The sequence below is a fragment of the Bufo bufo genome, chromosome 10 (assembly GCF_905171765.1).
Source record: "Bufo bufo chromosome 10, aBufBuf1.1, whole genome shotgun sequence".
Classification (NCBI taxonomy): domain Eukaryota; kingdom Metazoa; phylum Chordata; class Amphibia; order Anura; family Bufonidae; genus Bufo; species Bufo bufo.
In genome coordinates, this window is record NC_053398.1 from 37211347 (window position 1) to 37227918 (window position 16572).

The 16572-nt window shown below is 48.0% G+C and overlaps 1 protein-coding gene across 2 annotated transcripts in view; it reads right to left on the bottom strand.

Moving 5' to 3' along the window:
• Positions 1-16572, bottom strand: part of LOC120980648 (toll interacting protein) — a 66662-nt gene that overhangs the window by 26572 nt on the left and 23518 nt on the right. The window contains exons 1-2 of one of the 2 annotated variants that reach the window (XM_040409878.1): positions 8572-8725; positions 529-678 (exon numbers count right to left, since the gene is read on the bottom strand). In XM_040409878.1, the coding sequence (XP_040265812.1) occupies positions 529-678; positions 8572-8574 (153 nt within the window). In that variant the 5' untranslated portion in view covers positions 8575-8725. Of the gene's footprint in view, positions 1-528; positions 679-8571; positions 8726-16572 lie in introns of those variants that run through there. The other variant, XM_040409876.1, reaches the window with a different exon arrangement.

Here is a 16572-nt window from a genome sequence, read left to right on the forward strand (position 1 = left end):
TGGCCCGGATGTGAAGTGGTTAAAAGGGGTTATCCAACTCTTATAATGACCCCCCCCCCCCCTAATATGCCCAGGCCCCTCATACAGATTATACTTACCCCGCTCCCCGGCACGGGTGACTCTAGGGAGGCTTGTCCCCGTTGCGGCCTGCTATTGGCTGCTCCCTCCCGTCGCCGGGAAGATGCAGCGGCGGCTAAATGGGGATCAGAAATGCCGGGGTCAGTATAACCTATATGAGGGGCACGGGCATTTGGGGAGGGGGGTTTATAAACCCTGTAAATAAAAAATAATAATACCCATATTAGGTATCCACATGGTGGAAATAACCGGAAGAGTTGTTAATTTATCAGGTTATTTAGAGTGAAACGTGAAGAGCATAAAAAACAAAAATACATAAAAAGGCAACAGAAACAGAAAACACCATAATTTATCTGTATATTTGCTGGTCTTTTCAGAACTGGTCATTATTGAGTTAAACTGAATCATGTAGAGCACCCAAGCTAAAAACCTTGACTTGATGGGTTTTACCTGCACCACGGTGATGCTCAGTCTGCCCATGGTACCCATGGCTCCGCTGTACTGCAGCTGCTGCGCGGCCTGGGCGTCCAGCTGGATCTGCTGCTGTTGCTGGGTGGGAGTGATGCGCAGAAAGTCTTGGGGCAGTTCACCGATGAGCACCTATGGACGGAGGCACGAGAACAAGCAGGTTAATCACACATCGCTGATAACGTTTTTTGTTTTTTTGTGGGGCATCCAACATGTGATCTAAACCTCCAGAGACAACCCCTATCAGAATGTGGCCCCCAGGGTGATCCGATGATTGTCCTCGCTGCCCTGCCAGCAAACAACTCATTTTGCCAGTGGAAGCCGCGTCCAGCCAGTCATTCCTCCTGCAGGCTATGTAATATTATATGGTGGCCCATGCTTATATATGTACAGAGCAGCCCTTTAGCCCCGGTCTCGCTTGTCCCCCCCCCCAAAACCAGAACAGAGAACCTTCAATGACCTGCAGCACAGAGCTGCGACTCTGGCAGATTCGGTCTGTATAGGCGTCTATCTGAATGGCTGCCATGCAGTATTTAGCAGGTTCCAGCCTTCTCCTGCAGCTATAGGACGCCTTTCACGTCCCATAAGGCTCCTGGAGTTGTGACACCATGCGGTTGGTCCCACCCCGCCTTTCATCACCTGCGTCAGAAGGTGCTTTAGTGCTCAGAGCAGTAGGTGAATCACTGCCGCTTTCCTTCACCTGAAAGGACAGAGAATGACGCCATCCCTGACTAATACCGCGCTCATTCACGTCAGCATTCCTTTCACTACGGGGGGGGGGGGGGGGGGGGGGGGGTGGGGGGGGGGGGGGGGGGGGGGGGGGGGGTGTGCACCTTTTTGAGGTGTGGAAATTTAAATGCTAGCAATAAATGAATGGGGTTGTCCGATCCCGATTTTGCTTACGGTGCCCTATGAACCAGAAGCACGCAGTCCGGTCTATCGCTGCAACCATTCACTGGCCTCAGCGGTCATCTGCGACAGGGGACTGGACCCTTGGGATCAGAACAGACCACCGGTAAATAGGCAAGTGGTTTTTCACACAAGTGCTTTCACAACTAAAATTGCTTGGTGGTCGGACAAAATCTTTTACAGGGACAAAAGATAGATCAGTCACTAGCAATTGTCGCTACAACACAGATACACAAGGATAACTGGATGGATGGTCAAAAAGACCCGATCATTGTCTGACTTGGTGCCATCATTATGGTCGCTACCATAGCAGATCCAAAAAAGGGGAAGCAAGACTTCATCCCACTATGCAGGCGGTAATAACGTAAGTAAAAGGTAAGCACATAGGGAAGAGGTGACCAAGTCTTCACAAGGGTCAGATCGGCACCGGACCAGACCATGGTGTCAGCAATCAGACCAAGATTTAGATACCTTCCAAAAGCCGTAATACCAATGAGTGACCTATACCCAAACTTACCACCAGATGTCACTCTCTCCCTGCAGAACCAGACACCGCCACAGCAATGGTTACGTGTACATGGCGATTCTGGCTGCGACCGAAGATCGCAGCATAGAGGTCTGCCACAGAAATGCAGCGCAACTCGCACGTTTACTGCGCCCATAACACTTCGACCCTATTCATTCCTATGACAGCCCTGGTACACTGCGATACTTGAGTGAGACACGTGTCAAAAATCGCTGCGTAGATGTACCCTAATAGATAAGCATATGGAAACGTTAGGTATACGAAAAAAAGGTATACACCGCTCCTTTACAGAGTAAAAATGCGACAATTTTTATGAGTTACAACTTAATAAATCTGGCATTAAAAGGAAAAAGGTCACCAAAAATCTTGTTACCTGCCATTTACAAAGCATTAAAAAAAAAATTGCTTTACGGCAGCCCCATGGTCCATGGACACAATGGTCAGGAGGGACCTCAGTGACTTCTATGGGAGAGTTTCCTAGGCCTGCTCTGTGACCTGTGCAGAGCTCATTGTACAAGGAGAAAATAGATGAGCTCTGACAGTCATCTATTGTGAATGGTGGATCCTGTCTTATCTATACACAGAGGTGATATCATTACAGGCAGGATTACAATGACAGATAAGCAGATAACTGCAGTAAAGTGATCTGTACAGACCAAGTGGCGCCTATTTTTAGGCTCAGGGCATTTCGGATCAGTTGTACCAGTATTTTGATACACAGGACCCACCGATGATCAGCTGAGACCATGGCCTTCTCGCAGCTAATCGGATCGGTCACGTGAATGGGCCTGGGCTGTAATACCAAGCACAGCCACTATACAATGTACAGCGCTGTGCTTGGTAAGCTGCGAGGAGGCTGCGGCGTTCACAGGAGCACAGCGGTCTCCTCAAATAAGCTGATCAGCAGAGTTCCCAGGTGTCGGACCCTCACCGATCGGCTGCTGGTGACTTATCCTGAGGATAGGTCATCAGTATAAAAATAGTCGGAAAAAAACCTTTAAGCAACAGGTAGAATGGGTCCAAAGTATAATAGGGAAAACTAAAAACTAGCCGCCATGATACAGACTGCAGGGACAGCAATCTGTTACAGACACACAGCTTTTCACAGAATCAGCAATAAAACTGCGGCTTCAGCAACATAAATGTAATTGCAGCTAATGAAATGGGAAGCGTTGGCTTTGATTATTGATTAAAACATCCATATATTAAAAACGATAACCAGAGCGCGGTTAATACCAGGTCCCAGTACATGGCCGCTAAGCCAAGAAATATAATGTTCATCATCTATAGACGAGATCATTATGGAGGAACCTGGCCCTGTCTGGGGTGGGGAGTGGGGGGGTGGGGGTCTCGCAGAGGCAGCGGGGGGTGCAAGGGTGCACAGAGTGGCGTGGGTCTGGCCTCAGTGCACTTAATGGCTCGTTTGTATATGGCTTGAAAGTACTTTAAATCGCCAGAAGACGCAACAAATCGCTAACTGAAAAGGTGATATACCGTAGTAGGATTAGGCTGGTTTTCCAACAGTTTTTACTGATGACCTGTCCTGTGGATAGGTCATCAGTATCTGATCAGTGGGGGTCCGACACCTGGGATCCCCGCTGATCACCTGTGGATAGGTCATCAGTATCTGATCGGTGGGGGTCCGACACATGGGATCCCCGCTGATCACCTGTGGATAGGTCATCAGAATCTGATCAGTGGGGGTCCGACACATGGGATCCCCGCTGATCACCTGTGGATAGGTCATCAGTATCTGATCGGTGGGGGTCCGACACATGGGATCCCCGCTGATCACCTGTGGATAGGTCATCAGAATCTGATCAGTGGGGGTCCGACACATGGGATCCACGCCAATCACCTGTGGATAGGTTTTCAGTATCTGACCTGGGACTCCCGACGATCAGCTGTGTGAGAAGGCACCGGCGAGCTCAGTAGTGCTACGGCCTTCTCTCTGCTTACCAAGCACAGCGCCGTACATTGTATAGTGGCCGTGCATGGTATTGCAGCTCTGCCCCGTTCACTTCGATGGGGCTGAGCTGCACCTAGGTGATGTGACCAATGAAAGTGACCTCACATGGCCTAGAAAAAGCTGGAAAAGGCCTGCGAGCGCCAGTGCCTTCTCAAAGAGCTGGTCAGTGGGGGTCCTGGGTGTCAGCGGTCAGCAGTATAAAAAACACTTGGAAAACTCCTTTAATTAAACATACAGTAATTAAATCCTGGATATACCTGGGTTGTAATATTTGGTATAAAAGCTAGATGACCACAGAGGAGGCGTCCTGTATCTAGACGGAGGAATTCCTTTGCCTTGGTTTTCCCATGCTAGAGTATCCTAATTGCATCCAGAGGAAAACTATGAAGATACATCGCCCTTTGTCATGTCTTTTTCTTTTGCCCCTAGACTAAATTTTAAGATTTGGAACATAGCAGACAACATGGTTAGATCCCTTGTCTACTGTGACAGTTTCATGACATCGGCATCCGTGCTGCTCCGGGGCCGCTGCCCTTGTGTCAATACTCGAAGCAGCGGCACAGGCACGAGATTGACGGAGTCAGGCGAGAAGTGAAGCAACTGATCGCGTAGTGAAAGGTATCATTATTGTACGTTCTGCTGAGCGAGCCCTGCAAGGTATTGTGCCAGGTGACTTTCCGGGTGACAGACAAAGCAAGAAAAAAAAAAAAAAAGAAGTACAAATGGCGGTGGAAATGTGGCCAAAAACGGCATCATGGCAGTTTATAACTCATTCATTATAAACGCTTGCTTACTGTCCATGAGAGCACAGTTTTGAAGGTTTCTTTTCAAAATCTCCTGGAAACTACCAATAAGTAAGCAAGCTCTGCTCGCAGGACCCTGGGGTTTTCAATGTGGACTGCCACGTCAAAGGGTCCTCCCAAAAAGACCACCTCTCAGGAGGTCTCAGGAGTGGACCTCACTCTATGATCCAAAATGGAGAGCAGCACTGTACGAGACCACCTATAAAGTGGATCTGCCACCACACTACGCTGTTCTGTTTAGGGTCCATTCACCCGACTATTTCTCGGTCCGCAGTTTTGCAGAACGGGTGCGGACTCATTCATTTCAAAAAGATGCGGACAGCACACCGGGTGCCGTCTGCATCCGTAGTTCTGTTCCGTGGGCCCGGAAAAAAGACAGAGCAGGTCCTATTACTGTTCACAATTGCGGACAAGAATAAGCATTTGTATCATAGGGCCGGCCGGGTGCATTCCACATTTTGCGGACACGGTATCCGTGTTTTTCCAATCTGCAAAACACTTAGGCCCCTTTCACACGAGCGAGTTTTCCGCACGGGTGCAATGCGTGACGTGAACGCATAGCACCCGCACTAGATCCTGACCCATTCATTTCAATGGGTCTGTGCACTTGAGCGTTGTTTTTCACGCATCAGTTCTGCGTTGCGTGAAAATCGCAGCATGTTCTATATTCTGCGTTTTTCACGCAGCCCTGGCTCCATAGAAGTGAATGGGGCTGCGTGAAAAACGCATTGCATCCGCAAGCAACTGCGGGTGCGATGCGTTTTTCACTGATGGTTGCTAAGAGATGTTGTTTGTAAACCTTCCGTTTTTTGTCACGCGCGTGAAAAACGCATCAAAATAGTGAGAGTTTCACTGAACGCATCCGGACCTAATCCCTCACGCTCGTGTGAAAGAGGCCTTGCAGTCGTGTGAATGCACCCTTAAGGCCTCTTTCAGACGGGCGTTGCGGGAACACCCGCGATTTTTCCGCACGAGTGCAAAACATTGTAATGCGTTTTGCACTCGTGTGAGAAAAATCGTGCATGTTTGGTACCCAAACCAGAACTTCTCCACAGAAGTTCAGGCTTGGGATCGGTGTTCTGTAGATTGTATTATTTTCCCTTAAAACTTGCTTGCGGATCCTTGCGATTTTCACGCAACCCCATTCATTTCTATGGGGCCTGCGTTACGTGAAAAACGCACAAAGAGGAGCATGCTGCGATTTTCACGCAACGCACAAGTGATGCGTGAAAATCACCGCTCATGTGAACAGCCCCATAGAAATGAATGGGTCGGTATTCAGTGCGGGTGCAATGCGTTCACCTCCCGCATAGCATCCGCGCGGAATACTCGCCCGTGTGAAAGGGGCCTTAACGGTAGCAAGGTTTGGGAACAGGTCATCAGCAGCTTTAGGCTATAGCTTCCTACGGTTGCTTACGAGTCCATTACACAACTGTGGTGTTAATACGTCTCCTCCATGTATCTCTACAGGGGGGAAAAATAAAAAGTTACAAACCACCTTGCAACCATCTGACCAGATATTTTTGCGATGCCCTCAAGGTCACTTGCAACTTTTTTTCACATTAATGCCACAATTTCAGCGGCCGCCATGTCCCTGCAGAGCTCTTGTCCGAGGGTCTATTCACATTCTAATTTTATTATTGCGGCAGGCGTTCTGGAATTTTTGATGTCAAGGAACCTGATGGGTTTGTCAGGATCCCTCAGAATGAGAATCCAGAAGAACTTGTCATGGTTCCATTATGACTGTAAACCATGAGGCAAGAGTGACCAGAGCCTTACACAGATCCCCCCCCCCCAGAGTTCAGTGACAAAAGGACGCCATCTTTGTTTCTGCTTCGGATTGGAGAGGTATACTCAGGCATGCTGCAGTTGTGGGCATGCTCAGTGTTCTTCAGAGCACCCGCCAGTAGTAGGACTGCGTATTATGGCTAAACATATAATGCACATTATCGACTTCCTCAATAACCTGGTACAAAGGTCTTGGTGTATTAGTGCGGTTCAGACCTCGCACGTCTGGTTATCTCCTTTTATATAGCAGTTACTATTACACCACGTGAGCGGCTCGTAGGACACGTCAGTCTCACATCATAAACGCCTATTGCTATCCGCTCTACAAGTGTCGCAGAAATGACAAACTTACAGGATGGCAGGGGGTCACGGCCAGATGACCACCAATGATTGGACAGTGTGTGGGCATGACAAGAGGTTACAGGGATCAAATTTAACCAATTTGCATGTAGGGTGGAAAAAGGTTCAGGCTGCTGCAAGAGGATGCGTAAAGCTGGCCAAATCTAGGCCGAGTCCACCGAGTTTGGTGCTGTTGGCCACAGTCTAATGCGTATGGGGGCTGATGTCGGAGGAGATAAGGATCAGGGCATGTAGGATTTCAACTGCCTGATCCTTTTATATGTCAAAGTGCCTTGCAGATTGGAGACCCACAGTCCGATCTATAGGCATGTGCAAGACGTACATTAGATGGTCCTCAGTCTCTGGTGGGCTCTCTTCACGGTGTCGTTTCTGCGCCGGTGTACTGAAGCTCAGCACCCATTCAGTTAAACAGAAGCTGAACTCCAGGCCCACGGCACGGTTGACAGAGCCTTCTGCTTCTGGGGTAGCTGGATGTCGGACCACCGATCTGATATAGCTGACTTCTTCTCAGGATAGGACATCATCAATATCCAAGTACAACAAAACCCCTTTATGCTTCGCATACATCATTTTCCCCAGAACAATTGGGAATGTTGAAATCCACCAGTGAGATTTTTCTCCTCTCCGACCTCAGCGAAGAGTCCGGAGGCCCCATACACAGTAGATGGTTGGTCGATCCCACCAAAACCAACGGGTTCAACCTACATTCATCTAACGTGTATGGCCACCAGGTTTATTGAGATAAACAATTTTGTTGGAAATGGCAGATAATCACACATCAAAGGCTATCACACACATGAGAGTGATAATGGATTCATCGAAAGGTGCCACGTCACTAGGTCGGGTGACGTCTGGGGGACACTTCACTGCTGCGGCCAGTCATGGGCTACAGAGGGACACGTTACATCCGTCAAAACGGAAGTCTATGAACGTGGAACCAAAGAAGCTGGAAGTCAGTGGCGCGGAGCAGGTGAGTGATGGGGGTCTGGCAGAAAGGCCCCCAAAGCTGGACAACCCCTTTAACCATAAAGAAGATTATTCCCAATGTAGAGGATAGGTGATAAGTGTTTGATTCGGCCCAATCGCTGGGGCCCCATGGCACTGCTGACAATAGAAGAGTACAGCATTCAGTCATCTTTGGCAGTCCCATACACGGTGCATGCGCAACCGCTCCATGGAAACGAAAAAAATGTGGGAACCCGGTTCCCGTTATCCGCGGGGAACCCAGCATTCAGGTCCCCACCGATCACACACATCGATCCCCAGTCAGTCAATCTTGGTACAACCCCTTTAAAAAGGACATAGACACAAGACAGATATCAGACGGACAAGCCATCATTTGTACACGAGGCCCCTATAAAACATTGCACACTATGTACAAACTGCGAACACCCCTTGGGGCAGAACGATGAGTGATGGCCAAGTAATAGGACACAAAGACTTGCAGTTGGGAGCCATTTTTTTTACAAATATAAAGAGGGCCTCCAATATTCCCTATTTCTGAGCCAAAGGGGGCAGCAAGGATCAAGGACTGGGGTGGACCATTGCTAAAACTACAAGATCGGGACAACGCTGGGGACAGATATCTAAGGGTGAAGCGGCAGATATTTCATATAAAGTAGTCCAATACAACATAACAAATCCCAAATCCCTGCCAATAACCTCCTTACCATGAATGGCCTGCTCTACTCCGCCACCTTCTGCAGAACCTGGTGAGATATCGGAGGGTGAGAGAAGCGACGGGTCACCCTCATGTCCGCACTGCAACGCAATGGCTTCCGCCTACAAAACTGAGTTTTCAGCCCTGCAGTCACAGAACAGGCTCAGGAATGCGGAGCTGCCGTCTGTCTCAGAGGTGTGGACGCAGGGCTTGTATCAACCTTTGCAATGGTTATTAAGGCGAAAACTATGCCAAGAAGAGGTTTTTCAAGTATACAAAAGACATACAACGTAATGTGAGTAAGGCACTCAGTCTCCGCTGAAGAGAGGTCACTGCTGTTACATAACTGGGCGATTACGAAGAGTCTAGGCTTTTTTCAAAGAGAACCTGTCACTAGGGGGCGACAGAGTAACCTGAAGTAGCATGGGACATTTTAGGGTAAAAACACCCAAAAGGGGCTGGTTTTTGCAGCTGCATTGCTGCCATGGTTGTCAGGTATTCCACTGCCTTTAACCCGTACATTGCAAAGGTAAAACCTGCAGCATAAGGCCTCATGCGCTTAGTGATCCGCAAACCACTGACACCGGCCGTGTGCATGCCACCATTTTCTTTTTCCCCTTCTGTAGAAATGTCCTATCCTTGTCCGCAAAACGGAGGAGAATAGGACATGGTCTATCTTCTTGTTTTGTGGGCCGGCAAAACAGACACGGTGTGCAGTCCACATTTTTTTGTGGCCCCATTGAAATGACTGGGTCCACATCCGATCTGCAAAGAATGAGGAACGGATGCAAAAGAAATATACAGGTATATAAGAAATATACTGAAAACCTGAGGTATAAGTCAGTTTACGCTGCGGGTTTTCTCCGCGGTGCATGGATGACATTTCAGAAAATCTCATTCACTTTGCCGAAACTGTAAAACGCTGCGCACTCACGTACAAACCTGCTGTGACAAATCCTCCCGCGTTGCTGTATCCTAATAGAGGTCATCTCCACAGCTGGACTTCTACTGACTGATCTGTTAATCTTTACGCGTCATAGGTTAAGGCTTGGGCTACACTGGCCGCGGCCAGGATTGCGGAGTAGCGGTGATCCCATAGTAATGAAATGGATCACCACAACAATCACAAGCAAGCAAACTGTTGAGGCGATCCGTTTCATTTCTATGGGATCACCGCTACTCGGCGATCCTGGCCACAACCAGTGTCGCCGTGCAGCCCTAGCCCCGTGATGGCTAACCTCCGGCACTCCAGCTGTGGTAAAACTACAACTCCCAAGATGCACACTGGCTTGGCTGTTCTCATAACTCCACACAAAGGAATGGAGCATGCTGGGAGTCGTGGTTTCACCACACCTGGAGTGCCGGAGGTCAGCCATTATTGCCCTAGCCTAATAAGCCTGAACAGGGGACTACATACTGCAGCACGGCAATGTCTTTTCTATAGACATGAAGCATAAAAAGTGCAGTAGAGGCAGAGCTTGTGCAAACCGAGGACAGCAGCTCACAGTTGCTTACACTTTTAGGCCTCATGCACACAACCATATTTTTGGTCCATGCCCAATTTACATTTTTTTGCGAGTCGCACATGGAACCATTCATTTCTACAGGTTCGGGGGAAGAAAAAAATAAAATAAAAAAAAAACAAACAAAAAAACAAAAACAAACAGCACAAAGACAAGAATAGACTTTTTTTTTCTACAGTGGGTCCCGCAAAAATTACAGTATGCACACTGACCTGATCGATATTTTGTGGATCCGTGATTTGAGGACCACAAAACGGATATGGTCGTGTGCCAGACGCCTTACATGCAAAATAAATCACTGTAAGGCCGCATGCACACAGCCGGTCCGTGCATTGGGGGACCGCAATTGCGGTCCCCAATACACGGGCAGCATCCGTGCAGCAGGCCAGACCCATTTTAAACTTAAATGGGTCCGTGGTCTGTCCACACTGCAAAAAAAAAAAAATAAATAAATAAAAAAAATAATAATAAAATAATATATTATATATATATATATATATATATATATATATATATATATATATATATATATAAAGAGGTCATATTTATTTGCAGTGCAGAACAATTGAAAGAAACACCACGGAAGCACTCCGTTCCGTGACTCCGTTCCGCATCTCCGGAATTGTGGACCCATTCAAGGGTCCGCATCCGTGATAAGTGGTGCACACGGACGTTGTTTAGGTCCGCATCCGAGCCGCAGTTTTGGCGGCTCGGCTGCGGACCCATTCACTTCAATGGGGCCGCAAAAGATGCAGATAGCACTCCGTGTGCTGTCCGCATCCGTTGCTCCGTTCCAGGGTCCGCAAAAAAATATAACCTGTCCTATTCTTGTTCGCGTTTTGTGGACAAGAATAGGCAGTTATATCAATGGCTGTCCGTGCCGTTCCGCAAATTGCGGAACGCACACAGACGCCATCAGTGTTTTGCAGATCCGTGATTTGTGGACTGCAAAACACACAACTGTCGTGTGCATGAGGCCTAAGGAACAACCTGGAGTGGCAGGGGTTTTGACAACTGCACGAAAAAAAACAACATTAGATAAATAATTCAATCGGCATCTTACGTCATGCAGATAATTATAATCTCTATTTAGCAGTTCCTTACTTGTGGGGGAAACTGAGCGACAACTAATACGATCACCCGCAAGGCAAATCCGTGACAGCTACAGCGAAACATCCGCCCATTTCCTTATGATGAAAAGGACTGAATACTTAGTCAGAACAGAGGGGTACGCCATCTTTGGCGTTTAGGGCATATCCACATACACCGCACAGGCCAACTGTCTAATGTGTATGGAGAGTGAATGATGTGGCGAGAGAAGAATCGGGCGAAATTAATATTTTCGTCTTTTGTTCTCCCGAGAGATAAGCCGCCGTCAGAAGTGTTTGGCAGCAGCTTTCCCCCTTCTCCCCACTGAATACACATAGACGTAACCAAGACAAACATGTCTGTGTATGGAGAGAGGGAACCACTGAACATGGCTGGCCTTACTGTGCATAGGGAGTAACCTGTCAATCGGCGGCTGCAGCGTGCATATCGCGACTACATTGGACTCCTTGTTCTAGTGCCGGCCGTGTGCCGCAAAGACCAAGATGCAAGTTCTGCATCACTAAACCATGGATATGCCATACCAGTCTAAGAAGGGAATACCCCCCCAAAAAAAAAAAAATAATAATGTGTTCCTGTCCCTTTAAATTTGCCTATGCCCTATATCTAATAAACACCTGAGATAAGAGAAGTTGCGGGAGGATTTATAACCTTGCCTCTGCGTAAACCTCCGTGATAAGGCCTCTCGCACATGAACATTGTGCGCCCATGGGCGTATTGCGGCCCGCATACAGCGGGTCCGCAATGCATGGGCACCGGACCGTGTGCACTCCGCATCACGGATGCGGACCCATTCACTTGAATGGGTCGGCAGTCACGGAGATGCGGAATGGAAGCACGGATCGGAACCACTATGGAGTGCTTCCAAGGTGTTTCTGTCCGGGCCTCCGCACCGCAGAAAATAGAACTTGTTCTATTTTTTGTGGTGCGGACGGATCACGGACCCAATCAAGTTGAATGGGTCTCGATCCGTCCCGGCTGCTGCATTGGGGACTGCAAATTGCGGTCTCCAATGCACGGAACGGATACACAACGTTCGTGTGCAAGAGACCTAACAGATATGATCTGAAGATGGTTTACAGTAAAGAAAAAGGCCTGAGTGTCCTTCAATTGGGACAATTAGATAATCCTGGTCCTAAGAGGAGGCTCGTGTAACCGTGCCGCCGACCACCCGACGGATGAGCAAATGGGGCACATAAAATCAGCATTTATGGGCAGCACATCGCCCTGTGTGAACAGGTATGTGCTGTCCACCAACAGTGAATCTGTATGAGGATGAAGGATCACAGCAGTGATTGTTCATTTTTAGTGTTGAGCAAAGAGCGTCGGATGCTACCTTCCGAAGTCGCTTCATTCATAACTTCAGATTAATACTGTACGGAGATCCGTCTCCGTACAGTATTAGAATGTATGGGCTCCGATGAGCCGATGTCCGTTATTCAAGAAGTCGCGCAAGACTTCGTTAAATAACTTCGGTAGTTGATTTTGAAAGTGGAAAACCGACTACTGAAGTTATTCAACGAAGTCTCGTGCGACTTCGCGAATAACTGACTTTGGCTCATCGGAGCCCATACATTTTAATACTGGTTGGTTGGAGACTGATCTCATACAGTATTAATCCAAAGTCTTGAACGAAGTGACTTCCGCTGTAACATCCGAAGCTCGCTTCGCTCAACACTATTCATTTCCATAAAGAGGAGGCGATCTCTGCTTCTACATGCAGCTCTTCTCCAGCTCAACAGTTCCATCCCCATTACTACCCTGTGCGTCGGGCCCTTAGTATACTGCAAGGAATTAAAGGGGTTGTCCGTTTTTTTACTATTGATTACTAGTGTTGAGTGAACCGATACTTCGGATCGTAGATTTGAAGTCGATTCGCTCAAAACTTCGTTTGAATGCTGTACGGAGATTTGTCTCCGTCCAGCATTCAAATCTATGGGCTCCAGCGATGGAAATTAGTTTTGTGGGATTTCAGTGAATAACTTCAGACTTTGATTTTAGAATTTGAAAACCATTTCAAAACGTGGATCAGAAGCTCGATTCGCTCAAGTATAGGTCATCAATATCAGATCGTGGGGGTTCCGACTCCCGGTCCCCCCGCCGATCAGCTGTTTGAAGAGAGGGCCGCGCTTGTACGAGCGCTGCCTTCTTTGCTCTGTTTACCTGCGTCCCCATTCACTTCTATGGGAGGGCTCTGTAGTGTTCACCAAGGATAGGTCATCAATAGTAAAAAGCGGACAACCCTTTTAAACTGGAAACGCAACTCTTTTTTTGGAAAACAATAAAACTAAAAGCGGTCAGTCCTGCAGAGCATGTTTTTTTTTTCCACACCCTGTAACAGAATTGAGCTCCGGGGCACCACCCAGTCGTGAAGGAGGCGTACGCCCAGAATTTGTGACCAAACTACATTGTGCTCACGTGTTACAATAGGTGTGAGGAAAGCTAAACCCTGGTTCCTTTCCAAGGCCGAGTGATAGACGTATCTAGAAAGTACAATTTCATACCACATTTTTAGCACGGCAGAGGATGGCGGTTTTTACTGAGATCTAATCGGATGTAATGGGCAACAAGACCAATGACTCTTAAAGGGCATCTGTCGGCCTTTATGTTTGATGGTTTAATATAAGCAAATGAGCCTCTAGGGAGCAATGGGGGTGTTGCCGTTACACCTAGAGGCTCTGCTCTCTCTGGAGTCTGCAACTGTTGCTCCCTCTCCACTTTGATTGACAGGACCAGGTGTGATGACTTTTTCACTGCCTGGTCCTGTCAAAGTGCAGAGGGCTCAGCAGTTGCAGAGAAAGCAGAGCCTCTAGGTGTAACGGCAACACCCCCGTTGCTCCTAGAGGCTCATTTGCATAAAATTAAAAAACATAATTTTTCTCAGCAATGCGGGCACATATGAACATGGGACCAACACAGATGTCTTCAGCTGCCAAGCGCACATGTAACAGGTCAGCCAGTGTCATAGGGACAAAACTGCTGACAGATGCCCTTTAAAAGGTGGCCATCAATGAAAAAAAAAAAACTAAAAAAAACACAACCCGCAATTAGGGTGTCTCATGTATAAATGATATGACAAAAATACTGCAAAAAAAAGGAAAGCAGGCAAACGGAGCACACAAGACAACCATACATGAATGCCAGCTGAACCTGCCGACTTCGGAAGGATCGGCTAACCATCTAAACCGCATAACAGTGTCCCAACTATCTCATGAAGGCAGATGGCAAGAGAAAGGATTGGGCATGCCAGATTTCAACATGCTTGATTCTTTGTACTCATGGGAGATGAGCCTCCACTGTAGGTGTTTGGCCTATTCCCTTCTCCCTACTGAGAACACACGCACGCTCGGTTGAGCTGAGAGTGCATGTGTCGGGCTGGGCAGAATAGCTGTCAGCCAAGTGGGCATTCGGCTGACAGCTTGGATACCTTTAGACAATTCTGATAAATGTATTTTGTCAACTGCAGGGCACTAGGCGTAAGGCCTCGTGCCCACAGCCGTATCCGATTTTTGGTCCGCAAACAAAAAAATTTAATAAATGGATCCTTAAAAAAACATTGCTTCTGTGTGCATTGCAATTTTTTCTCACTCCTATCAATAGAAAGGGCTAGCCTTATGTGCCAAAACAGACAAGAACAGGGCCCGGCACATGGATCCACGAAAAGAGAAAAAAAAACTAAAACAAACAAAAGGATGTTTGAATAGCTCCATTGACTTCTATGGTCAGTATGCCATCTGTTAAGGAGGTTGTCCAGGCTTTTTAATATCGATGACTTATCCTCAGGATAGGTCATCAATATCAGATTGGCGAAGGTCCGACACCCGGCACCCCCGCCGATCAGCTGTACAAGGAGACGGCGAGCGCCAACCTTCTCTCTTCCTGTCTGCTGTTGCAGTCCCATAGACATACAGTGGAGAGCAGGAAGAGAGAAGGGAGACGGCATGTGCGCACTGCGCGCCATCTCCCTGTACAGCTGATCGGCGGGGGTTCCAGGTGTCGGACGCCCGCCAATCGGATATTAACGACCTATCCTGAGGATAGGTCATCAATATTAAAAAGCCCGGAGAACCATGCATTTTGTGGCCCGCAATGGCACATGTGAATGCCACAGCTCCCAAGACCAGGGGGGCACAACCTGAAGGGTTTGCGGATCAGGATCTCACTATCGTCGGTTATACAATTCTCTTTTTATCCAGCGTGGTTCGGCCTTTCAGGAACTGGAAGGATTCGGGAGTCGGCTACGAGGTCTTAGATATACCACGCCACTCCATCTCCCACATATTAATGAATATTCGCCTCTTTCCTGTCGGTAGTCATTTTGGCCGCTGGAAATAGAGGCTTTGGACACTTTTGACACGATCTTTGCCTAAACTTTTAGGACTAGTTAAGGGCTAAACGCTGTGCGACTAGGGCTGCAGCTATCAACTATTTTAGTAAATCAAGTATTCTGCCGATTAATCAAGTGCTACATCAGTCTCCTCCCCAGTGCCATCAGTTGCTCCCCCCAGTTCCCCCTCCATGGTCATCAGTTTCCCTTCCAATGCAATTAGTTCCTCCAGCAGTGCCACCAGCTCCCCCTCCAAGGCCACCAGCTCCCCCAAGGCCACCATCTCCTCCCCCAAGGCCCTCTCCTAGCCATCAGTGCCCAGCTGCAGTGCTAGTTAACTAAAATACTTACCTTTCCTGTACGCACTGCACTGGAACCTGACGTCACATAACATCAGGTCATAGTGCACGTAAGCATGTGTGTACGTCAGGATCCAGTGCGGGCAGGCGGGTGACCACGGAGCGCGAGTAATAGCAAGCTCTTCAATCACACTCTGTGGTCACATGGCACAAATGAATCATTGATGCAAAAAAATTTGCATCGAGGATTTTTGTGTGTCGAGTTAATGGATTAATTCGAGTAATCGTTTCAGCCCTATGTACGACGTCTTCACAGACTGAATTCTACCTGCTGAGAGTGATCGGCGGGCCGGCTTGCGCGCCCTCGCTCTGTGCCGATTTGCAGCAGCAGCTGCTCTGTAGGGTAATAAATGCAATGGACAGATAGGGCCGTTTCCCCTCTTTTTCCCCCGGAGTATTTGCCTGCTCCATGCAACAAAAAACGTAATCCAAACCACAGCTCAAACAGCTCTATGCGATCTGCCAGGACTGCAACATGGAGAAGACGCACGGACGGGCGTTCCACTACTCTGCACTACCCAATTCGCAATAGCGGCTCGTCTGACATCAAATGCTCAGGGAATCGCTATATATTACTATACTAATTCATAATGAATGTATCAGTAATGCCTCGTGCACACTACGGTATTTTTCATCAGCGGGCTATATACGCATTTTGTGTGGATTGCACTGACCGCTTCCTTTCTATGGGGGTC